At 31.1% G+C, this 26,316-nt stretch overlaps 1 protein-coding gene across 9 annotated transcripts in view; it reads left to right on the forward strand.

Annotated features, from left to right (window-relative positions):
- LOC127733241 (adhesion G protein-coupled receptor L3-like) overlaps positions 1–26,316 on the forward strand; it is a 67,909-nt gene that overhangs the window by 17,727 nt on the left and 23,866 nt on the right. For 7 of the 9 annotated variants that reach the window (XM_052242562.1, XM_052242617.1, XM_052242615.1 and 4 more), the window contains 8 exons: positions 2,617–2,797; positions 16,278–16,524; positions 20,366–20,475; positions 21,582–21,683; positions 23,702–23,830; positions 24,108–24,242; positions 24,849–25,064; positions 25,273–25,367. In XM_052242562.1, the coding sequence (XP_052098522.1) occupies positions 2,728–2,797; positions 16,278–16,524; positions 20,366–20,475; positions 21,582–21,683; positions 23,702–23,830; positions 24,108–24,242; positions 24,849–25,064; positions 25,273–25,367 (1,104 nt within the window). In that variant the 5' untranslated portion in view covers positions 2,617–2,727. Of the gene's footprint in view, positions 1–560; positions 844–2,616; positions 2,798–16,277; positions 16,525–18,454; positions 18,559–20,365; positions 20,476–21,581; positions 21,684–23,701; positions 23,831–24,107; positions 24,243–24,848; positions 25,065–25,272; positions 25,368–26,316 lie in introns of those variants that run through there. The other 2 variants (XM_052242608.1, XM_052242614.1) reach the window with 2 other exon arrangements.

Genomic DNA, 26,316 nt, shown 5'->3' on the forward strand with positions numbered 1-26,316 from the left:
CTTTACTTGGTATATATACATTGTAGCTTATACATGGAAGATTCTATGTATTTCGTTGTACATGACAGTAATTTTGTAAAATGAAGCTGGAAATGACATTTAATTATAAGTGTCAAAGCTAAGTATAATGATACTTTGTATACAGTTATACTTTAAACTGCGGAAATTATACCACTTTTTTCAGTTCTTTGAACTTAACATCAATCTAATACACGAAAGGTTTGGGTCTGAAAGTTGTGCAAAAAAAATGCTATTCTTTGAAAGAATTGTTTTTAAAACAGATCAATCACCACACCTGTTTTAGGAATATTTATTTGTAGCGCATTTTCCATGATTTAAGGAAATATTAAGAGACTTCCTTATTAACAGATCTCGTGGTCTAAAGGTGGAGAAGGTTTTTTTTTAATACATACATGTATTCATGTATTTACTTATCATTCGTTCGTGTTTTATCTTTGGAGATTTTAGGGAACAACCATTTAACTTCAAGGGGGGGGGGGGGGGGGGGGGGGGGGGTATGGATTTTTCCTAAAAAAATATTCTGATCCCCAATTTGATGAAAAAAAATATTGTGGTCAAGCAGATGACAAAAAAAAAAATATTCTGAATGCAGATTTTCTCCATACCTTAAGTGTTAAATTTTGAAAAAAATAATAATTTTCTGACTTGGACAAAAAATCAAAACCCCCCTCCCCTTGAAGTTAATAAATGGTTGCTCCCTTAGGAAGTTACCAAGGATATAGGAAACATCCCGATTTCAACAATTGATATTGCTACATATATCCTGTATAAAATATCAGGAAAGTTTCAGCTGTAAAAGCTTGAAAGGACATCTGAAGTTGGGTAAGATGGCAAAATATTTTCTACATAAGGGAAAGAAAAACAGGGATTTCAGGGATAACATTATGACATTGTAAGCATAAAAGTTCTTGCCTTTGGTCGCAGATCTAGGCTTTGTAAAGAGGATAACACTATTTTTTTAAGTTTGGACCATTATTTTTGTCTCAAAATCACAAAGGTGAGACATCGGGATTGCTTTTCCGGCGACGGCTGCAGCGATGGCGTCAACAATTGTTAATTAAGTTTTCTGCTTAAGTATGTTTGATAGGAACAACGTGTGATAGATCATTGATATTTAATTTAAAGTTGCATTACTATCAGTACATATCAGTTTGATGACTATTTCGAGGCCCTGCCCCCTAGGTCATGGTCTAGTGACTTTGAATTAATAAGCAATTTTCAATGTTAAGTTTTCTGCTTAAGTTAGTTTGATAGTAATAGGATCTACTTGTGATAGATCAATGATATTTTGTATAAAGTTGTATTACTATCAGTACATATCTTTTTGTTGACTATTTTGAGGCCCTGCCCCACAAGATCATGGTCCAGCGACTTTGAATTAATAAGCAATGGTGCTGTCCATCAGATTGTCTTTTTTTGAATTTTATGCGGACAGACGAGACATATCTCTGTGTCAACAGTTTATTTTACATTTAAGTCACATTTTGGTACTCTTGTGCTATATTGTGTGTGGCTACCCCATCAAATAAATTGTACCAGTTTGTGTTAACTCATGAACTGCAAAAAAAAGTAAAGAAAAGAAATTGTCAAAATAGAGAAAATAAACAGTTTTTTGATAACATGTTTATATCTATGACACAGTACAGGATAGTGCATGTGCATAGGAATAATTGTTTAATAGATGATAACAGTAAAGGATTGTGTTATATCTTGGAGATTGGCTGCAGACATTGTCATTGTTTATTACAGCATTATCTTCTACAAATAAATAGCTTCCTGTTCAATTCATTTATTTCTATAAATATGTGAAATTGGGAAAGAACTTTTACGTCCTGAATTTAGGATAATTTTTGCATGTAATTATATATGTAGTTTATACAAGTAAGGTGTGCTTCAATTGCACCTGTTTTATTTGCTAAAACCACCAAATAATTAACAAAATTGACTGAACTGGAACAAATATAGCCATACAACCACCTACCAATATCTTCATTTTATCTGGTTCACTAACAATAATTTACTATCCCTAAGTTTACCAATAATCAGTATTGGGTAGTTCTTCTCGATTTTTTTCAAACCATTATTAAGAGTTATCTGGACTGGTCTTTGGACTTTTTCTGTTTAAGGTAGTGCCTTGCAGCTTATTTCACTGTCGCTGCAAGCCAGACAAAAAGGGAAAAAATATATTTGATATACAAATCAAACAGACCCTTATTTTTAGGTAGTCTGTGAAGCAAATTTTGATATGAATATGGACAGTATAATTTTAATTGATAACAGGTGAAATATGCATACCGTTATTAACAAGCCCTTTTTATTTTGATTACTGTAATTTTTCCTTCATGCAGGATATATATGATAATTCCACAGAAGGTTCTTAAATTATATTGAATATAAAATTCTGATGAATGGTTTTTATGTTCCATTTTATATGAGGTTTATTAGGAGCAGGTGCGAGGGTAATGTATTATATCATAACATTGTCAGGACAGTTTCACATCATCTCTTTTCTGTTGTTGTTTTTTAGCCTATCTGTCAGCACCCCTTCTGTATCATTTATTGTTATATAACATATTCATAATTGTTATTTTACAGGACAGAGTTCAGCCTGACTCATAGAGAGAAGTTTGTGTAACCTTGTATTTATATGTTACTGATGACGATTAGTGGAGGAATTACTTAATATTTAACAGGATTTATTACAAAATGAGTCTTTTATTTCGGAGGAATTATGCTTTTGTATTTTTGTTAATGGTACTACCTATAGATGTAATTGGTAAGTAGATTTTTTAGTGATTAAATTACGAAGACAATTATCTTTAACCTTTCAAGATTTTTTTTTTAGAAATATGGGCCTATTTTGACTTGTCTGAATTAAAAAAAAAAAGAACTGAACAGCTTGTATCCCGAGAAAACCAAATATTGCAACTAAAAAGGCTTCCCATCTTGTGCATGTAATAATTATTGTTTCTATCAGTAATTTTTATGGAGAAAGGACAGTTAAATGCAGGTCATGCACAGTTAAATTTTTCAAGTTCCGTATAACTCTCTTCATAAAGGATAACTCTTTCTCAAGTTAGATGAACGCTATACAGTGCCCTTGTGATTACAGATGTAACTTGACAGCTTTGGCATCCTTTATAACCTTATAAATGTAACATATACATTTGTACATCTTAATAAATACTTGTGTCCCTGAGTTGGACTGACACTACAAAGAACATGCGTAAAAAACATGTAAACATGAAGCATGTCGAACATGGTGACATCATAAACTTGATTTATGTATTAAGGTGGCTGGGTGGTATAAATATCTAATATAGGATTTAGCTAATACTTTTTATAAATGAACTTTATCATATATTAAGTGGAAAATAAAAATAAAAAAATGGGTTCACCGTCTAGTTCAATTTTTTTGAAGGGTTCAAGTTTATTGGTTTTCATTCAAGTTTACTATAGAAATGATAGGGAAATGAATGCATAGCCATCTTTTTTGAAGAATTTCTCATGAAACCTAATATAGGATTTTTTAATGTTTGTGTTTTTTCTGTTGCTGAAATAGTCTTTTTAAATAATAAAAAATAAAATCAACAAGTCACCGTCTAGTTAAGACAAAAAATGTACATCATTAAAAATAATGAGCATTTTTTCAGAAAGGGAGATAACTCTGTCTTTTACACATTTTTCTAATTTTGAGACCAGATATAGAGAGACCTGGTTATAAAAACTTGTTATACCCTCTATACATGTAAGACCATATATAATATATATAACATTTCCAAACAGTTGGTTTGCATATTGGTTGCCATGGCAACCAGCAGTCAAAATGGAAAATCACTAATTTTTGGGATTTTTTAAATTTTTTAGTTCAAATTCAATACCAAACTATTTGAAAAATGATCAGGCAGTATCTATTACAATAGGGGTGTGTTTCTTTTTAGAACCTGCATATTTATATGGACTGTGGAATCCCTGAGGCAAATAGTTCTTAGTTTGTCTGCTCGTTCACTTGTTTAATACCACTGGTTTCAGTTGATAATTTTAGTATCTCTTGCTTGATTGTAATAAAACTTGCCTTTTTTATGAAACCTAGAGACTCACTCAGACACCTGACTTAAACTGATTTTTCAGTTTACAAGACAATCCCTCATCTGCAATAAATAACCCACCTCAGGGACCTCTAACAGACTAAACATTAGCATTCCAATTTTGATGAAACTTTGCAAGGTATTTTTATTTTATTGGTGTTTTGTACATAAATCAGGCTGTTTTGACATGTTTGAATTGCCTTACATTCGTCATTTGGTTTTATAGCTTGCCAAACGGTATGGAGTTGGCTCATTGTTGAAGGCCATATATCTCTTAACTTCTATCTCTTTTGGTCTCTGGTGGCAAGTTTTCTCAGTGGCAATCATGCCCCGTATATCCCACCTTTTTATATATATTTGAAATTTTAAACACAATGCTGACAAATATAGCACACAGGACAGCTTCTATGTTTGTTGTATAATGGAATTATTACAGGAGCATATCTAAGTTTGACATAGACAAATTCTTCTTTTATTTCCTAGGACTAGTTTATGTATAAAAATTAACACATGAGATAGTTGAACCTGATACACCCGCCATATAATCCTTTTTTTATATCTGTCAATTTATCCGTTTTATGCTTTTGAAATTACATACATAAAAAATTTCAGGCTAAATAGTGTGTTATTAGATTTGTATTAAATTGAAAATGTGTCTATAAGACACAGGATGTCCTGCCATTAAATGTAGGTCACAGTAATCAAATTGTTGATGACCAGTGTGGTATCATTAAAGAATACTGTAGTGATGATATATCACAATAGGTTTCTGTGAAATGAACATAAACACAAGACTTAACCAAAGACACAAAAGCAATAAATGTAGGTCAAAGTGACTCAAGTAATGTATAGTACTACTAGCATTACTAGTATATGAGATGTCTGTGGAGAAAAAATATCACTGATATATTACCATTAGTTTCTGAGAAATAGAGATAAATGCAAAACTTTACTGGAAAGGGAGGTACAATACTTATGGACTGACAAAGGTATACTAGTATCAATCTATATAATCCATCCACATTTGTGGCAGGGCATAATAAAATCCAATCTTGGTAACTTTTCAAATAAATATAAATAACAACATGCAGTATTGTGACAAAAGTACTCATTTATGATCAAATTTCAGTTCCCATAAATTACTTATTTAGATTCAATAAATTCCCCCCAAAAAATAAATAATTTAAAAGTGTTGAATTGCATGGTTTGATTAGTAGCAGGCCAACTTCACAGGTTTATTCTATTCATATAACCTTATGATTTTCTTTTCAAAGTGTGCCAATTTTTAAAAATCCTGTTCTGTATAATCAGTTATGCAAATACCTGTCACCCCTCTCCTCCCTCTTACAATTAATTTAAATGCACACATGTTTTTTTATGCTAAAACAGTGTTTTTGAGATTTATAAAGTTCTCAACAGTAAATTATTTTGATAAGTGTACCTGTTTCATTTCATATACTACCTTTATTTTCTTTGGTAGGACAGTAAGTTCACCAAATACAATGAACATGCGTATAACAATTGGGACTAAAATTACATGCAAGTTTTCCACGCAAAATTAAAAAAATATATTGCATTAGTGTACATTGTACTTCTTAACTTATGCAAAAACAATCTATTTCCTATAGCTTCTGTATTAATTTTTATGTGTAAACATGCGTTATTGCCTAAATTGACCAAATAACTTTTTTCAATCATGATGATGATGGGAGTTTTAACGACCTTGACTGGCTATACAGCCCTTGCACTGTCGTTTTTTTTCTATTCAATTATACATGGCCAAGCACGTTTTATACTCATGTGGAAGAATTCAAAAATCTTTAAAATTTTAAATTGGTAGAAAAAAAAACATGTTTATGTCATGCATCATGCATGTAAAGCCACCTTCTTTGGATAATCTTTTATTTTTCAGACACACATTAATTTAAATTTTGAATAATTGTAATAAATCTTGAATCCTTGATACACTGAATGATTCTTCAATTGCTTTACATACATGCTACATAATATATTAGGGCATTTAACATTGTTAAATAAATCAATGTAAAACATAAACTACCTAAGCTACATGATTAAAATGGATATATCAGTATTGTCTTTAATAAAGATTGTATATTTACTTTGTCAACTCTTTTATAATTCCCTACTCTAACATGTCTAAGGTCATGCAAAGTCTATAAAAAATGTCTATTCAGTTTGAAAATAAAATTATTTCATTATTTTAAAGAGGTGGATTTAGGGGAGGTACATATATGGTTAATTCATAGCCTTTTTACATGTCCCACTTCAACCGTTGCCTAGTTTGGGAAGCCTTTTGCCCCTTTTTTCGAAATCCTAGAAACATATTTGTAACATTTTGTTACCTGCATTTCTTTCAGACCATACCTGATAAATGAAAATATAAAAAAAACACACTAGACTTGCACCTTCTCAATTAAATTTTTACAGGCCTTTTAAAGCTGACTATGTGGTATGGGCTTTGCTCATTGTCGAATGCGGTACAGTGACCTATTGTTGTTAATTTCTGTGTCATTTGTTCTTTTGTTTTATTGGATATCATACCATATCTTTTTTTTATATAATGTTCTACTTTTAGGCAAAAATGTATATTAAAATCATAGAATATCTACCAGCTCTAACTCAAAGTATGGCCCTTCACTTCCCATATGTTAAAAAATACAAAAAATGTACATTCATTTGTATGTAATAAAGAAATTATAAAAGTAACGAATCAATGAAATAACCTGAATAACCTTTTACATTTTGCCACTTTGAAAATAATTATAAGAACTATTACATGTACCCCCCTTTTTCAATTCCAACTAATTTATAAGCATAGCCCGATTTGAATTAATCTAATTTTTTAATTCTGTCCATGAAAAGTGTACTGTTCTAGCAAAGCACATACTGATATAACTTTATTAATTAAGACATTTGACATAAAATTTAACAAAGAGAACAAAATTTTAATACAACAGTAAATTGTTTGAAATATATAGTTCAATATGCACCTCACCTTATCCATGTTATCATTAAATAATTAACACAGTATGATATGTGCCAAGTTTTACATGAATAATCTACAGGAGGGACCCAGAATTTTAGAAAAAGAGGGTGGTGGGGTTACTGATGGATGGACAGACAGACAGACTGACAGAGTGCAAACCAAAAGTCCCATTCGACTTCGTCGTTAGGGACTAATAATCTAAACTAACAACAGAGTAAATGAAAATTTTGTTTGCAAAAGAAACTCCTGCCTTTTTCCCCGAAAAGTCAAATTGTCATTAGTATTAATTTACTTATGGTGTCTGATGTAGACAACATTCTGTATGTATGTGCCTGTCCCAAGTCAGGAGCCTGTAATTCAGTGGTTGTCGTTTGTTGATGTGTCACATTTTTGTTATTGGTTTATTTTTTGTACATAAATTAGGCCGTTAGTTTTCTCGTTTGAATTGTTTTACATTTGTCATTCCGGGGCCTTTCATAGCTGACTTTATATATGCGGTATGGGCTTTGCTCATTGTTGAAGGTCGTACGGTGACCTATAGTCGTTTATTTCTGTGTCATTTGGTCTTGTGGAGAGTTGTCTTATTGGCAATCATACCACATCTTCTTTTTTATATTTTTTTTTTACACAACTGCCAAGTTGCAAATAAATGGTGATTTAGTCAACACACCATGAATTACATTGTACTATCGATCTTAGTTGTAAGATTAACCATGTTAATGTGAAAACAACTCCTGGACCCTAAGTGGTCTGTAAAAAATCTGTCATAACATTTACCACAAGTACATTGTACAATGAGCATCACTCATTTTAGTGTGGGTATTGCTGTGTTTTTGATTATTCCACATTGGTTACAGGCAGTGGAGGGTTTACATCTGACAAAACATGTTTAACCTCGCTGAAATATTGTTTGCGCCTCACCCTGTCCCAAGTCGTGAAATTCTAGTCTTTTTTAGTCTTGTATGTATTTTAATTTTTGGTTCATATGTATGTTTTGGTATTAAGTGTGACGTTCATTTTCCCTGGACAATACATTATTGTTTAGGGGCTAGCTGGACCCAGCCTCCAGGGGCTGGATTTTCTCGCTGTGTTGAAGACCCATTTTACCCATTGTGGCCACAGGTCATCTTCTGTTATTTGGTCGGATTGTTGTCCTGTAATTTTCCCCGTTTACATTCCCAATTTTATATAATTTATAATACACATTAATGTTTGTCCCTGTTTTTTGCTTTTTTTCCCCCTTTCCGTTAAAAAATAACTTTCAAATGATTTTACGGTCGTGAATCATTCTTGTGCTGGGATCATTCGAACACGATGTAAAATTTATCTTCAATAAACGAAGGATCGCATCGGTAGAAACTTAAAAAAGAATTACTTACATTTATATTTCTTGTTTGTTTACAAAATATTACATACATTTTACTCATATTTCCGGGTCCTTTTCTAGTGTAAAACAAGTGTGAAACTGCTTCATAAGCTACTAAAATGAAGATCGTGTTCTAATATTTTCGATCTCTGTTTCAGTATTCATGAAAAGCAGCCCACGTGTTCGATTATTGTGATTTATCTTGTGTTTATCTTCTCACGCCGGCAAGAACATGCCATTACCACAAAACGGAAGTGCATTTGCAACAATGAAAATAGCAATAAATGTGTTTGTAAAATTCTAGAATTACATTTTCCGATAACAACATTCTTTTGTTATATATTCAAATCAAATAGATTATTTATAATAATCAAAATTAATTATTATTTACAATTACGACAATAGGATGACTTGCGATATCGATGCGCAACTTCCTGCGCAGTTGGCGCGAAAATTTGAACCCGCGAGCCCCCTTAATACAATAATTTGAATAATAATTATTTGTCACTGGAAAAAAGTAATTTGAATTTTAGACTATTGATACCAGCTCATTAGCATGATGATTGATTGTTTGTTGGTTGCTTAACGCCCAGTGGCAAATATATCATGCATGTTTAGGACGATATAATTATGATAAGTCTGACAAAAGGGCACCAATACATCTAGAGAAACCTACTTTTATTGTTGAAGATGCCCATAGACCTAGGTGAGCTACACAGGCTCTTGTTTGGCCTTCACCTTAAAAGTTTTAAGGTGAAGAAAAGTGAAATTTTATAGGAACAAAAATTTTATTGGTCAGCAAAATATCGTAAAGAAAAGTTTGTAGTATATGTTATATATAAAATGATATAAAACCTAGGTTTCATTTTGTCAAAAAATAATTGAGAAAATAATCCTCTCATTGTATAAAGTATTAAATATGATCTTTGATATAATAAGATGTATTTTGTCACTGACAGAATGTTTATTGTTGTATTATATTTCGAGACATTTTATTGTGTAAACTGATGAATGAAAAATATAAACATAAAAATTGTTAACATTCCCTGGCTACTGTTCAAAATAGCCAAATAGTAAATTTATTCATGGAGTTGTCATACTTGCAAGTACATGGTTTGCAAACAAATTCAGAGGCAGTATCCCAATTGGAAGACAAATCTGCAGACAAAGCCTTTGTTTTGAACTCAATTTATTATCTTGTATAAATAACTTTAGCTTACCTAAAACCCAAATAGGTTCAAATATTTCAAAACTAATTAAATTTGTGACAGAATTTGAAACCCTTCAAAACCCTATAAATTCTGTCCTGGGATCTAATGAATTAGAAATCCAATTCAATTTTTTCCTAGAATCTGCTATAGGATCTAAATTGACCTCAAAACCTTTCTCATAAGGAGTCTAACAGGGTGGAATGGCAAATATATATTCACTGAGGTTATTCTGTATGCATATTTACCTCTGGTTGATCAATTTAGTGTTAGATGTTCATTAATAATTCACATATATTATATATGGGAGTCTGGCCAGACACAATACAGGTCATTACTGAGAAAATGATTATCTTGTTACAACCATTTATGGCCATAACAGTAATTACTGAACTTTATTGATCGTGTGTCCAATTACTTTGTTAATTAACATTTACTGTTATAATTATTTTCTTTTCATTATAATTTGTCAGATGTTGACATTGCTACATGTAACATACCCAAGTTGGAATTAAAAAGACATTTAGTCATATTCTCTAACTAATTTTATCGCTGACATTTATGATAAATGTTTTTATAAGTAAGAGAATAAATAAAATGACATCTTTCCAGATATTGCATTGGTTTTATGAATGCTGTGAATCCTGTGAAAATTAATTTTTTGCTTTTCTGAAATAAAAAAAAAATTGTTTGCTAAAGGAGTTGGTTCACTAACTCATAATTTTGGCCCTAAAAATCTGAAAATTTATCACTGAGATAATGTAGTTAAAACTTGATTAAAACAGACTTAACATATGTCTAATTGTTTCAGTTAAAAACATATTTTGACCGATTGCGTCATCAGTGACGTAACTGTGACGTCATCAGAAGGGGAATTTCGTAAAACCCTGATTTTTGCAGAATTCTGCAAAATTTATGACAGTTTTCTGAAAAATTAACAGTGGCGCCACCCTCTCCCACAAATATTTTTGTTGAAATATTCTTTAGATACCATATTCTTTACTTTTCAATAATAATTTCAATGGGTGAGGGGTGGCGCCACATACAAAATCATGAAAAAAAGTGAAAAAAATAGTAAATTTCTAGAAAAAGACGAAAATTAAATCTATTCCTATTTTAGGCTTATATATATATTTATGAATATGAAGCAGATATACAATGTTTGTTTTATACTTTTAAATATCATACATTTATCAATGCATACCCATTAGATCTACTTTAATAATTGAGGTTGAAAAAAAAAAACACCTTTACAGGGCTGTTTATTGGGGCTCCTGGCTCTACTCCTTTGTGATTTATAAATGCTGAAATAATCATGTTTTATTAAGTTAAAAAAAAAATCGGAATGTTTAATGGATACCCATTTTATCTAAATTAATGTGGATGACACTAGTATGTTTATCAACTGTAAATGAAAATATCAAATATGCAAATGCATATATATGTAAAAATTTACAAGCAAGAGCAGTGTAACAACCAGAAAATATAACTTTTAGTCACATGAGCCCTGTGTTGCTATTTCTCTGCAATGTTTTAATAAAGATTCATTTAGACAACTTGATATTTCATAATGAAATACAGCCTTAAATTGAGACTGGACACAAGAAATACAAATTTGATAATTTAAAATGAATTTACAATGTTGAACATGTCAGCGGACACAACAGTGATTATTAACTTGAGTACTTCAGTCCAGTGAAGAAGCATAATAAAATCGGAGGTTATCTTCACACTGGCGTGGGGTCTATTGTCCACTAGTCACCTGTCAGCGAATTAATCATAATTTACAGGTGTATAAACTGACCAGGTACAATGATTTCAGACAAATAACTTCTTTGTTCATTATGTTTAGAGCACTTAAAATAATATTTATTACTTTTAGTTGTTTCCTTTGAAAGTTCTTGTTTTTACAAAACCATTCCCTTGACCACTTGCACCATCAATCAACAAATTAAAAAGGATTAATTTAATAAAATTCTAATATCATACCTTTTTATGATGCTTCACAGGATTTTTGTCTGTTGCCCAAGCCTGTAACAAAGGGTAAAAATGCGGTCTGCTCCAGATGTCTTTTTTGCTATCTAAAGGGACCAATGAAGAATTGTGTTGCATTAATATTGAAATATTTTATGCATTGTATTGCACACATAGTTTACTCATGAAAGTTGAAATATACCATTTACATGGGAAAAGAATGTTTATGACATGAGACAAAAATGTCAAGAAGTATTCTGTAAATAACCAGTAGATGAAAGGAACAACAGTTTTATTGCTGTTTTTTTATCATGATATTTGCTGGATGGTCTAAAGAGATGAACTTGAAAGCTAACCCTTTTAAATAGGATCAAGATGGACTCTAGTTTTGACTTGTTTGATATTTGTGGAAAATTACATCTAATAACCCAATACAATATAAGACCAATACATGACACATATGTCCTTGAAGGTACAAAAAAGAAATTCCATTATTTGTATGATTCAGACTGGTGAAACCCTCATAAAAAATCTATCATTGGTTGCCCATCAAAAGCCTTCGTAATTATATCAACTATAAACAAACATACCATTTTATGGCATTATCAAAATCAGTATATAATATTTGAAAAATTGACAAAGGGAAGTAGTAGGGATTAAATGGGCACTGAAAACAATTGACTTTTATCCAATTCTTAAATAAAGTACTTATTGCTGCCATGGAACACAAGTATAAGTTGTTTACTTTTAAGATTTGTAGAAACACATGGATCACTATCTGTCCACTTACACTCACTTCACCTAAATTGTATGATGTATATTTGTTTGTATTAAACTGCATGGTATTATGTAATACTGTAATATGTTTTGAGGCTGTCATTGAATTGTACGCCACTTCTGTAATTAAGTTTTCCCAATTTCCATCTTAGAAAAAATCCTTTCATTTAAAAGGAGTGAATTATAAAAACTTATTTTCAAGTGTTGTCTCTACGTTATGACAACATACTTTAGTTAATCTAATTATAATTTGCCATTTACAATCATCTGGTACATGCTGTTGATCTTTTTAATTTTACTGTCTGCTTTGTAATTTACTCTTTTATATATATTTTGCTATATAAACTATTATAAGAAGACAATACCCCTAAAGTTATGTCCTAGATATGAATGTTGTGTATGTCCTTCCATTAATTAGATTTTTCTCACCTGAAGCTACAGGTGTACATCAAAGTATTGTGTTACTTTTTACCCCATCTTTATAAGAATACATTTCAATGTTTTAACACCTTCTTTAGATTTTTACACTACAGTTTAAGCAGCCAAAGGACATAATGGCTTTAATTCTTCACCTTACAAACTTATATTGACTTTAAATGGAGAAATTATACTTCTATTCCTGTCCTTTGTTAAACATTACAGATTATTGTGTGAAAAAGGAATAAAAACTCCTGATCAAGTCCAGTTTATGTGTGAAGTAATCATATGAAAAAGCATAAAAGTCCTGAGTATTTTGGCAATATCTGCAAACATTTAGATATTGTGAGACTAACAGAAAACCGATCAGAATTAAAAAGGCAAACAGAATAATTCTGGATGAGAACAATTTTTTTAAAACTGTATAATACTGTTAATTCAGAAATTTCTGTGATGTTTTCATTATTGCAAAAATTGGGACAGGGAATGTTTTGCAATATACATATATATAAAATATATATATAGCAATCAAAAATGCACACAATAATATCTGAATTTACAGTGTAGATAATTTGTCAATTAAAAGTTTCCAATACATAGTTGCGTTTCTTAATTAACATACATCCACAGGGTCTTTCTCTCTATTTCTATATTCGGATGATATGGATGATAATTAGATTTTGTACAGAATAGCTAGGTGTGTTTTGACTACCTTTACACAATATAGTATGTCAGTTAGACTGTGAAGGTTGGTGGTTAACCATAGACACTCCGAGACCCTCCACCAATACAACTGATCAACCAGAAATAATAAGTCCTCTATACAGTATGTGTTTTGCTCATTGTTGAAGGTCCTGTTGTGACCTGTAGTTAATACAATCTTATCCTTTTGGTCTTTGGTGGATTATGTGCCATTGGCAATCATACCACATTTTGTCAGTCTTATAATATTATTAAACCGTGTAAAAACAAACTAATGTTGGATGGACTTTCAGTTGAAGCATGTGTGTGTTTTTTAGCTGTACAGTGATTTTTAAATTATTTTAATCAAAAGTAAAGTCCAAAAGTACAGAAACTGACATGTACTCTTGATTTCAAATACTTCTTGTGAATGAAAAAGAGCTTATATAAAGACAAATGAGATGTTTTGTATATTTAATCTTTGATAATTATAATTCCAGCATACTTAACATACAACAGAAAACTAAATTACATCCTTGTGAAGATTTTCAAGAGAAAATTGATGAAGTTTGAACAAGTTTGCATGTTTAAATCAATAATTAAGAACTCGTTGGCAAAGTTATAATGTAAACACTCAATGAAGTTACGTTACATCATCAAGTGTTTTATTTGATCTTAGGGGTGTTGGTACATAATCTGAAGTCCTTTCATTTCCTTCTGTCATTAACATCCTACAAAACCCAAAACTTTGAATGAACTGATTTACAGGAAGTTTTATATGCTATTTCAATCATTTTGCTTTCAAGACAAGTTATTTGTGTGGCTAGAAACATATAAAATGTTGTTGATTATACAGAATCTTTGAATTTTCCCCTAAATGATACTAAAATCCTGCCTAAAACTTTTATTTGTTTGTATCCATAGAACTTAAGCGGTACAGACAGTATGAACAGAAAGATCTAAGTTGTTTTATATTATGTTATATTACTAAATTACTATTGCATGCACACCTTTAACTTGGGTGATTAAGTTATCTAAGAGTGCAGCATAACAATGCTGTCAGGTACAGATACTTCAGCTCATATTTGAAGACCTTCCAACATTTGTGCAGATGAAACACAGAGATATAAGTTGTATTTCATGGTTGTTTCCTATTATTTTATAGGTTTCATGTCTAATGTAAATCTATGCAAAATCCTTTCTTTTTCTTCTCTGAAATGTGTACTTTCGATTATGAAGTCATTTCATTTTAAACAGTATTGTTGGTTGATTGAAGAAAGATTTTGATAATTACTAACAGAATCACAAAAATTTTTATGATTGGAAATGGAAGGTTTGAGATATGTCTTGGTTTCTGTTGTGTGGTTCTAAGTACCCATTTTAGTCTCATGTCAGTTATGAATGTCTGATACATATCCAGCAGCTGCAACAGCGTAAACTTTTTTTTTATATAAATCTTTATATTTCAGAAAGTAGAAGACCTGGATACATCATATCTTGTATGCATATGCCTTTTGTTCAGAAGGTTCTGTCTGACATTTGTCCTTGACCCAAGAGACTGCTTATAAAAACTATAGTTTTTTTATCCAATGGTTTTCTCACTTATTTTGGCTAATAGGATAACTATTCGGAATATATGATAATTGCAGGGTTGACATGTCCTCAGACAAAGTTTACCTGACCATGACCTCATAATAATTTTTTTTCTCAGACATCTAAAGAAAAAGCTGTATTTGGTGTTTGTAATGCTTGTAAGGTGTACAAGTTTGCATGGCAAGGTTTATCTTGGCCTCATTTTCATGAACATTTGATAGTATGAAATGTAATAAGTGATACCTGTAGTTAAATTTTTATCTTGAAGACTTAAAACATAAATTGTATGATGATCAGTAAAGCAGGTGAGAAAGGAGTAGGCCCAGTAAGACCCCTTTTTGGCCCCAAAATATAGCAGTTTTACAAAATTGTTAAAATGTAAATTTTTAGCTATTTATTGGAAAGAAGATTACTTCTGTAACATAAATATGGGCTGTTTTTGACAATACAATGCACATGTATCGGGTATTAGCATCATTAAGGCATGCTAAATTACTGAAATCTTCGAAATTTTAGCATTTTGGTAAATTTTTAGACGGTTTCCGTCTGAAATGGAAGTGGCTGCATTTGTGTTCATTAATATTTAAATGTAAGTTGTATTTGATGATAATACATAACATATATAAAGGTTGAGAATGAACACGGATGCGGCCACTTTCATTTTTGACAAAAAAGTGACATATTATGGCATATTTGATAGATTTTTCATATTTAAGCTTGAATTTGAGTGTCTTTCATGACTAAATCAGTTCAAATCTTTCACTTAAACTGATTGAATTGACTGAAGTAGACACTTAAGTGTTTAAATAGTGTCCAAAATCTTTCATCAGATGAACCGGAATTTTGAGGCCAAAATCGGCCCTTACCGGACCTACTCCTTTAAGCATGCCCCTTTTGTTTGAAAAAAGGGAGAGTATAAATATATCCATCACAGTTGCATGCAGTTGGCTCTAGGTTTTATTTCAAAACTCTTGAGTTCTGAACGAAAGAGTTAGTAATGGTACATGCATGTAGAATTTTGCTTGAACCAAGAAATGACAAAGAAGTTTGCTTACACGGAATAAGAAATACATGTATAAATTTTATTGATTTTGATAAACTTTTTCAAATGAGAATAAAATTTGACAAATGGTTTCTACTTTTAGGTGTAAGTTTTAGCCGTCATCGTTACAGTAGGAGAGGTGCCCGTGATGATTCTAAGGACACCAGAATAGCTTATGCTTGTGAGAACAGTACTATGCATTTAAACTGTACAACATATAATGGTGTCATTAGAGTAATTCGTGCCAATTATGGACGATTTGTGCTATCTACGTGTAATCCTTGGTCAGTGACATCGGGATGGAATTTACAATGTTCAGCCAGGGAATCATTTACAATAGTGGCAGAAAGGTAAAGTATGATGGAATATGAGATGGTAATCCTAGAATTGAAACTATATGTTAGTTAACCAGTAAACTTGAACCATTGATGAGTCTAATTGGTGTTTGTTCAGGGTCAGATGTTCACAAATGTTCAATTTTTAGCAACCCATTCCTTGCAATTACAAATTTTTACACATCAATTTTGTCTAGAAAAATCATACCAGATATTTACAAAAAACAATTTACAGTATATCTTTAGGTGCTAGGTTGTCCCTGGAAGTGGGATTTCTTTTTTGTTTTTAGTAATTTGTTTTCCTGATTTATGCATCAATCCCTTTTTTTGTAAGCACTGCTCCTCTTTCAAGACAAGTATATATCATAGATAAAAAGGATCTATGTTTGTTATGTTGAAGATATCTACTTCACTTACCAAAAGTTTTTCAAGTATTATAACCACAGAGATAATTGTATTTATTCTCTACCCCAAATATAATGTCATAGTTATTTTTTATAGATGCTAATCAATGGTAAACATCCTGATATATTTATACCCAGTTCTGTAAACAGTATTTAATATACATACTTGGAATTGTTTTGGTTCAATGATGTTACATTATCTATAATAACAGCATTTTACTAAAGGTTGGTTAAGCTTGCAATAGTTTATATATTGGTGAATAGGACAGTCTAGATCTGTAGTGTGTTTTGATGGGGGGAAAACAAGATATTATTTAGTACTCTTAAACCTCTGGTGGATTCAGTTCAAACTCTTGTGTTGTGGTATTTTCTCTATGATGATTTTAAATTGTATTGGAAATGCAAGCTTTGAAGTGTATTTTCTAAAAAAAATGATGAAAAATATCAAACATGTCAAACGTACTTTTGATCTGACTAGCATTCATAATTGCTTCCAAATTATATCAGTTTAGGAGACCATTGAAATTATTTCCTGTTATATAATGTTCAGTAATTCATTTTTACAAATCAACCAACCCGACACTATTGGAATCATTGTGATCACTACCTATATTGTTAGGTGTTGGTTACATGTTACTGAATATACTTAACTGTGAATGACCTGGATTCTGGACAAGGAAATACTCATCTCTTAAGGACAAAAATGATTCACAAGTACTATCATGTCAAAATAGATATTCTGGAGACTTATTAAGTACTTATACAATCATTACTCATTGGGTGTAGTGTCAGTCTCCAATTAGATTCCACTTGATCTTGTATCATATATCTATGTATTACGCTACTTGTAAAAGACTATTGTTTTATATGACAATACGGAAAGCAGCAATACATGATTATGGATATTTTTGTTATTAAAAAGAATAAGACATATAATATTTTATGCAGTTATTTTTATAAAAAGGGGGAGAGTTTAGTGTCTGTAGCAAGCAAGGATTGTTACAGTCATTTACCATTTTGTTCACAAATGATTGTTTCCCCTCCATCCCCCCAGAGACATTATTGGTAATATGTACAGATGTTTATACAAATAATGATTTAAACATTTACTGTTTGGTGAAGATATATAACTTTTATTAGTGATTCCCAGGATGTCTTGGGTAGCTTTACAGATTACAGAAATACAATAAATATTATGATCAAACTACATGTATCATATTCATTAATTGCTACCTCTTGAAATCTGCAACTGGCCTACCTCATTCAAAAACCATAGAAAACTTTTTTTCAAATATAGTAAAAAATATCAACAAAATGTTGAGTGCTGCTGACTGTTAAACCCATATTTAGCAATTGTGGGAAATACTATTTTGCATGATAAAATTTGCCATGGTCAAAAGAATTATGATTTGAGAAATATCATTGTCGAAAAAAGCAACTTATAAAATGGGAGACAACTCCTGTGAAAAGGCTGAATGTTCTAATTGGTGGTATATGTTGAATGGATATAAACTTAACACTGTGGTATTGGTTATATATAGGTGTGATTGGAAACCTCGGTGCTCATTAGTTGCATCAACTAAGGTGTTTGGTGATCCATGTACGACTACATATAAATATCTTGAGGTGGTGTGGCGTTGTGTAGGTAAGGTTCAGGCATGTATGCCATGCATGAATCGAGAAGATGAACAACCAAATTTATTGACATGTCTCGATCATACAATAAAACCTGTGTATATATGCATGTACTTTATATATTTATTCATCAAACAATAGAACTGCATGCCATCATGGTGGTGTTAAGTTTCATGTTTAATATTTATGTAACTCCACAAAAGGGCATCTCAAATTGCAAAAAATATGAAATACTAGTCAGCTAGCTCAGCACTTTGATAGTGGCTTGAGACGTGATTTGTTATTAATTATAAGCATCAGACAGCTGACAAAAATGTCCTTTTGTATGTGTGGGCACAAATTTATAATCAAAATCAGATATTTTGTTTTGCTCATTTCCTGGGGGGACCTACTGCAGCAACAGAAAATAATTATAAGGTTATTAACTGTGACCAGAGGCATTTGACTAGAATCTATTTATATGGACTCAGCTGGTGTTGTCTTTTGGCTTTTGTTTAAGTCCAAGGGCTTGTAAATGAATTGTCGATTTCTGAACAATAAGACTTGTTCATTTCCGCCATTGCCATTGAATTAGACTGCAGAAAAGTGTCATTTCTAATCATGGGTAGAAATCTAACAAAACTATTCACAACAGATAAAAATCCAATTATAGGTCATCTTGGTCATTAGTTCATGTAAGTCTTACTGGAGTCAAATAGTAAAATCCCAGTCAATAGTAAAATCAGGTAATGTATGAATGATGGTAGACAAGTTTAAATGTAATTACAAGAATGATTTTAATTTTACTTCATTTGTATGATCATAGATAGCATTATGTTTTTATGAATTGCTGCATCTTATTTTGTTTTTTAAAGCAAGAAGAAGTTTATTGGTAATATTCTCTTGGTTTTTTTTTTGTCCATGAAAATAAAAGGATTGTTTGACATTTAGGCTAACAATTTCATTGAAGGTCTTGAGAAGATTTTGTCACCAAAAATAGATTTGACTTTTATAAGTTTCTACTGACTTTTAAAAGTTTCTACTTTCTAGTCGTAGAACCATCTTGATTTTTCTTAAGAAATTTTAGATGCTTAATTTTACAAGTCATCATTGATAACTTAAGTGAAAATATATGAGTTTTTAAGTTCTTAGGTCTACAAAGACACAAAAGAATTGGTATTAACTTTTGGAATAAATCCAGATTGTCTTGCCCATTGAAGTAATATGATAATACAATTTACTTATTATTTTCCCATTCCTGTTTGTACATCATGATTCAGCATTTCTTACAATACAAAAAATGTATTTTAAATACATCCAAGTCAAATTTGATTTTCTCATTGCTTTATAAAACATTTTAATGATGTTCATTAAATAACCAACACTGTAGCATCTGTTTTCCTTACTTCTGACCCATCATTGTTTTTTCTTTAAAATTTGTCAATATCTTAAATCAAATATGTATATACAATTTTTACACAGAGATTCCTTTAGAAAATTTATTTTGAAATTCTCTTACATAATTGACATTATGTTCGTACCTTAGAAAAGCACCATTACTTGAATTTGTTTCCTAAGGCATTTTTCTTGGAAACGATCAATAAATATTTTAGCCTAGACATTTCTTCATTTGGAAAATACATTCAGAAATGCATTAAAAACTGTGTCTCCTGATAAAATGAATTGTATTGGAATGGCTTTATTAAATGTTCTTGTCATCTGCAACCTCCTTTTAAGATACCATATATATGTTCTTGCCATCTTTGTATGAGATACCATAGTATAGTCACATCTCTAATACTTCTTTCCATGTAACTGCATGTGGCCTTTCCTTACAGATGTGATGGCAGATCAGAATGCAGCATCATGGCATCCAATCGTGTATTCAAAGATCCATGTTCAACAACTCATAAATATTTAGAAGTTTATTATTATTGTGAAAAATCAGGTAAATATACCATTGGAAAAAAGCCCAATGGACTTTAGGTAAATGTCTATCAATGTTGACAACAGATCTACTTGATTATAATTACATATGAAGAAGCTTTACTTGAAATGACTTCTTTATTTTCACTCCATTTTAGATTGGTATTATAAACAAGAAAGAAAGAGGTTTATTTTGTGGAATTAGATGTAAATTTGCCACTTTGTGTGACAGTTCAAATATTACTTCTTAATCAGTTAATAAGATTCTTTACACAGCAGCATATCTCCATTTATCTGGAATGCCGAATTATGGCTTAAATGGTACTTTAAGTGGAAATGACTTGAAAAAGGATTCATTAGATCACCAAGTGTAATGCATTTTACTGTAATATGCATGTGTCGAAATATTTCATTCTTTTTAAGGAAATGTCTCACATATAAAGAACAATCCACAGTGTTCCAATTCAAGTTTTTAAATTTTTATGCATTGATTCAAAGCTCATGCAGAAGTAAGGTAGAGCCATCCCATCCAAAAATCTATCTGAAAATTTTGTATTTTAACAGCTAACCATTTCTGTAACAATTGCAAATTAGACCTGACCACTCATAAGTTTGTAAGAGTGATAAAATTATTAAATCCTTTTACCAAGTTTTTGACAAGCTGTTCTTTCCTTAATGATTTATTTTTTTGGTGTTGTTTGTATAAATCTAACTCATTTCTCACCTAAACAATACCCACCCTGCTAATGAATTAGCTGCTAATTGAAAGAAAAATGATTTGTAAGCAGGTGTCTTCCTGAATGCATTTACAATCTATCATATATGTGAGATGATTAATGAATAATAGATTGTCTTTTATTGTAATTATAAGTCAGATCTTAGTAAAAGTTCTCTTCAAGATTTTTGCCATCAGGAAAAAACAGAATAATTTTTTAATGATGTAAAATTCATATTGATTTTAAAAGTGTGAAATATTTCAAGAAATTTGTTACTTAATGCATTAGAAAATGATTAGTGGAAGTTAAAAGCTTAAAGCATACATTGCTACTAATTTCTTTTTTTCTTTTCAATAATGTAACATATACATATAAATTTTGTTGGTGTGTTAAATGGATAGTCCTATTTCAGAACCTACAACACCACATCCAACTACCAGAAGTAAAAGTACAACAACCACCACAACAACAACGAAGAAACCCACAACAAAATCTACAGACGTCACAACGTCAGGTACCTCATCTTCATAGATGCTTCATTTGTGTCTTTATTTTATGATAAATAAGATAACCATCTCTTTTGCTTTTTTGTGAGAAAAAGGGAATTTCTTGCCTAAAATTTGCAAAGTATTCTGTAATAGAAAACTTTAACACATCACTGCAGAGAAATGAAATGAAAGTAACTCCAGTTTTTTTGTAATAATGGATGGTGTCTTAACATTAAATATTATACTGAATTTATAAAAATGAGATTAAATATGATTGCCAATGAAACAAGTATGAATAAGAGCTAGACCAAAGGACGAGTACCATTATGTTTTATATTTGTAAAGGATGTATTTTGGGACTGCTTTAGTTCTGTGAATGCTCCTCATTGGAGTTAGACAATAAAAGAAGATATCAAATACTGACATTGATTTTAAATTCAAATGTTTCATGAATAACGATGAAAATTATTATGCAGTTATATATATAAATAATATGAGCAGCATTTGTTTACTTGACTGCAGACATCAGGTGATGTTTCAATAATTAACTGAGTGGTAGTACATGTATGTGGTCCATCAGCCTATGGGTATATGAAAGAATTATCCTTTATAGCCACAATTAAATCTTCATAAATAAGATCAAGGTCAGTTTTTATAGTCCGTTTATAAGTATTACCTGGTGATAAAGTAATTTTGTCTGACAGTGTGACAGGACGAATTAATCACAATAAAGTTTTACCAAGAGCCTGAATGAGAAAGGAGGCCTATCTTTTTTGTGGTCACAGTTGGTATCAGTTTGAGTGGAAGCAAGTGATTTCTTTTGTCCTGGCTTTTTAACTTGGGTTACTAGCTGTAATTATTAAATAGAGGTCTTGATTTTTTATGTTTGTAAGCTTATTACAGCACATTATGAAAAAATTAAATAATGTGTCAAGTTTAGCAGTGGTTATTAGTTTTAATGAGCTCTTATATGTAAAGATACAATTTTCATTAATGCAATGTTAATGTTAATAGTAATCTTGTTTCTGAAAATTTTGACACTTATTTTACCTTCACCAATTTGTTGTTGTTTATATATTAAGAGGGGGTTTTTAACGACCTTGACTACCCATGATGGTCTTGCACGATCAGCATGAATAGATACAATATTAACCATTGATATTTACATCTATATTTGGTATATCTTTTCAACCTGCCAAACTTAATTCACTTGACTTTGTAGACTGATAGTCGATGTAGACTTGATACTTAGCTTTTTTCTGTGTGAAAAATTGAATAAATAAATAGGGATACATTTGATTTTCTATTGTATGTGGATTTTCAAATTAACGAAAAGGAAGGATGTGTAGATAAGCTACTCAAAATTTATTTGTCAGTGAATCGTTACAATTTGTATATAATCAGAAATAAATATTATCAAAGCCTTATGTGGGCAGATTTCCCTGACTGCATGGTACCTCATTATCAGCAGTAATCTGAAAACGAAACAAAAGGAGGAAAGAAAATTTCATTGTTAATTGTAAATATGATAAAAAAAAATATCTTAAATATTGACTTGAAATTTTTCAATAAATACTACAATCAAAACCATTGATTAATATTTTAAGAGACATATTTATTTATAGAGAAACAATGAAAATTGGTATTCCATTAATATCAAACAAAATTTCAGCATTTATTATTTTGTGGCTAATAAGAGAATAGCCATAAACTGATACTTGCATGTGCTCAATATTTTTTGGAAGAAAAATCAAATTTATTTTTTTTTTCTACTACAAAATTCACCTGAATAAATTCAATATTCATGATACATGTATTTCAAACTCATTACTGTTTAAACTTGGCACATACATCATGTACATATCAATTATGGTAAGGCAGAAATCACGTCATTTTGAAGTTGAAATTGAACTCTTTTTTTTTTTTTACAAGTATTGAATCGGGTAGTTTTATTGTCTTAACCAACAAGGTTCTGGAAGTCAGATTTTAGATTTGCCACTTTTTAAAGTATAGTTTATAACAGTTAATGTTTGTATATTATCAGGTTGTGATTGTGATGTACGTGGAACTAAAACATGTATGCCTACCAAAGAGTGTATTTGCAGAGAGAACTTCACTGGAACCAAATGTGACCAGTGTACTGCTGGGTACTATAACTTCCCGGCCTGCATAGGTAGGTTTTCCTTGCATGTATGAATTCCATCAAAAGAAATATTCTGGCTGTTTTACAAACAAACTTTGCAGTTAAAGATTTGGTTTTTTTTTAAAAGGGAAGAAATGTGTATAGATATTTATATGTCCTTTTTTTTAAGTCAACATGCATCCCATTGTCAATTATTAGCTAATTTAGTAGGAAAGGGCATCTATCCATTTCTAGGCAACAAATTTACTAAGTAGAGCCTGTTAATATTATTTTAGTTTGAATTTATTTAAATCTTTTTTTTTCACAGAATGTGATTGTGATGACCGTGCTACATTACCAGGGATATGTTCTTCAGAGACGGGGAAATGTCTTTGTGGACCAAACTTGACACCATCATGTGATGCTTGCCGGCCAGGATTTGTAAATTATCCTTTTTGTCAAGGTAAGGAAAATGTGAAGCAAAGCTGACCCTTTCCATGCTTGAGGACATGGATTTATCTTTCCTGCTGTTAGTATGAGGAAAATGTGAACCAAACTTAACAGCAGCATGTGATTCTTGTCAGCCAGTTTACAATTCTCACAAAGGACAGAGCCAAATGATACTAAACTTTTAAAAGAACGTTTCTCAGCATAGTTCACACAAATCCTACACATAATATCTCAATTTCTGTGAAATTTTTCCAGTCTGTGTATACATTACTAGGATTACTCAGTAACATGAATTATTACAGGAGTTGTCTCTATTAACTTTAAATTTTGACACAATTGTTTAACATCAAGTATTTGACAAAAAAGTTGTGTCATAAATATACTTATATTTGTAATCCTTTTAACAATGACATTGATAGCATCTAGGAAGTTAATAAGTGGCTTAATGTATCAATCTGTTTGATCTTTTTAAACAACTACCGGTATATTTTCTGTTTGATCTTTTTAAACAACTACCGGTATATTTTCTGTTTAACTTTGTTCAAAAGATCATTTGTCTTTTATGTGGTTTGATTGACATTGAAAATGAAAGGAATTGCACTGATTGTTCTACTTGCAGTCGATATAGTGACAACAAAAGCTCCAAGTACACCTACGCCAAAACCAACAGAGTCCAGTCCACTACCAATTAGAAAGACCACACCTGGAAGGACCAAGTCAACAACAACTGAGAAAAGTAACAGATATACATGTAAAAGTACTGAGTCTGAAGGGGTGTGGTGGCCTGTCTCTGTAACAGGGATAGTTGTAAGAGACTGCCCAGGGGATTTGAAAGGTAATTGTTCTAAACATTCTGGAATTCATTCTTAGTTTGAAGCCACCAACAGTCAATCAGTAAATCCTGTCATCAATTTCAAATGTAAAAGTCTTTTGAATTGGTTTTGATGGCAATAAGGAAAAAATAATGTAAAAACTGGCAGATAAAAGAACTGTTTTATTTTGACTGTTGGGTCTATTTTAATGGAGGTTTATTATCTCTGTAGGTAAAATGACCTGGGAATGTGGTAAAAGAGGATGGAAGAGAAAACCAAACCTGTCAAACTGTGTGTCACCATGGCTAGATAACTTTGAAGATTTGGTAGGTTCTATTAAACATTAATATGGTAGATCTATGGTGATACCATTATATAACTTTGAAGATTTAAGAAGATATAAAAATAAGGAGATGAGGTATGATTGCCAATGAGACAACTATCCACCAAAGTTCAAATAAAGTGGATGTAAGCAATTATAGGCAACTGTATGGCCTTCAACAATATATAAATAACACATAGCTGAGAGGGTGATAGAGCAGATTGTTACCCAGAGAAAACATTGTCAACCGAGGCGAATGTTCTGTTATTACTGTCTATTAAATTTTAAATTCAAAGTTATAAACTATGACGTCTTGTACATAACAATCATCCCTATTTATTAAAGCGCATACTTGAGCAAGTGTCTCCGTGAAGGGTAATAAAGTATTTCCAATGGGATAGAGTAAATTGTCTCCCTCGTATTAACCAATCAAAGGCCTTTTGACATGAGGTATAATAATAAGAAAAACCTATACTGTATAGTCAGCTATAAAAGGCCCCGACATGAAAAATATGAAACAATTCAATTGAGAAAACTAACGGCCTAATTTATAACAAAACAAAACAACATATAATAATTATGACAGACATGAACCAACGACAACTACTGAACTACAGGCTCCTGACTTGGGACAGGCACATGTTTATTTATATAGTCAATAGTGCGACATACACTTTGATACAATTCAATGTAAAGTTTGTATTTTTTAGGCAGTTAAGCTGCCTTATGCGAGCACCCTAGATTTGTGTTCTACCCAATAAATGCTGAAATACGTGCCATTGTTATTATCTAGCTGGATATAATGTTATTTATAACTAATTGAATAGTTTTTTCATACTTTTAATTCTGGATTACAAAAATATGACCAGAAAAAACCTTAAATGATCGTCGAACCACCCAAAAGTTTTGAAGTTGCACATAGGAAGTAGAGCACATTAGGAATCCTTATGTAG

This window comes from Mytilus californianus, unplaced genomic scaffold (assembly GCF_021869535.1).
Source record: "Mytilus californianus isolate M0D057914Y unplaced genomic scaffold, xbMytCali1.0.p SCAF_1, whole genome shotgun sequence".
NCBI lineage: Eukaryota > Metazoa > Mollusca > Bivalvia > Mytilida > Mytilidae > Mytilus > Mytilus californianus.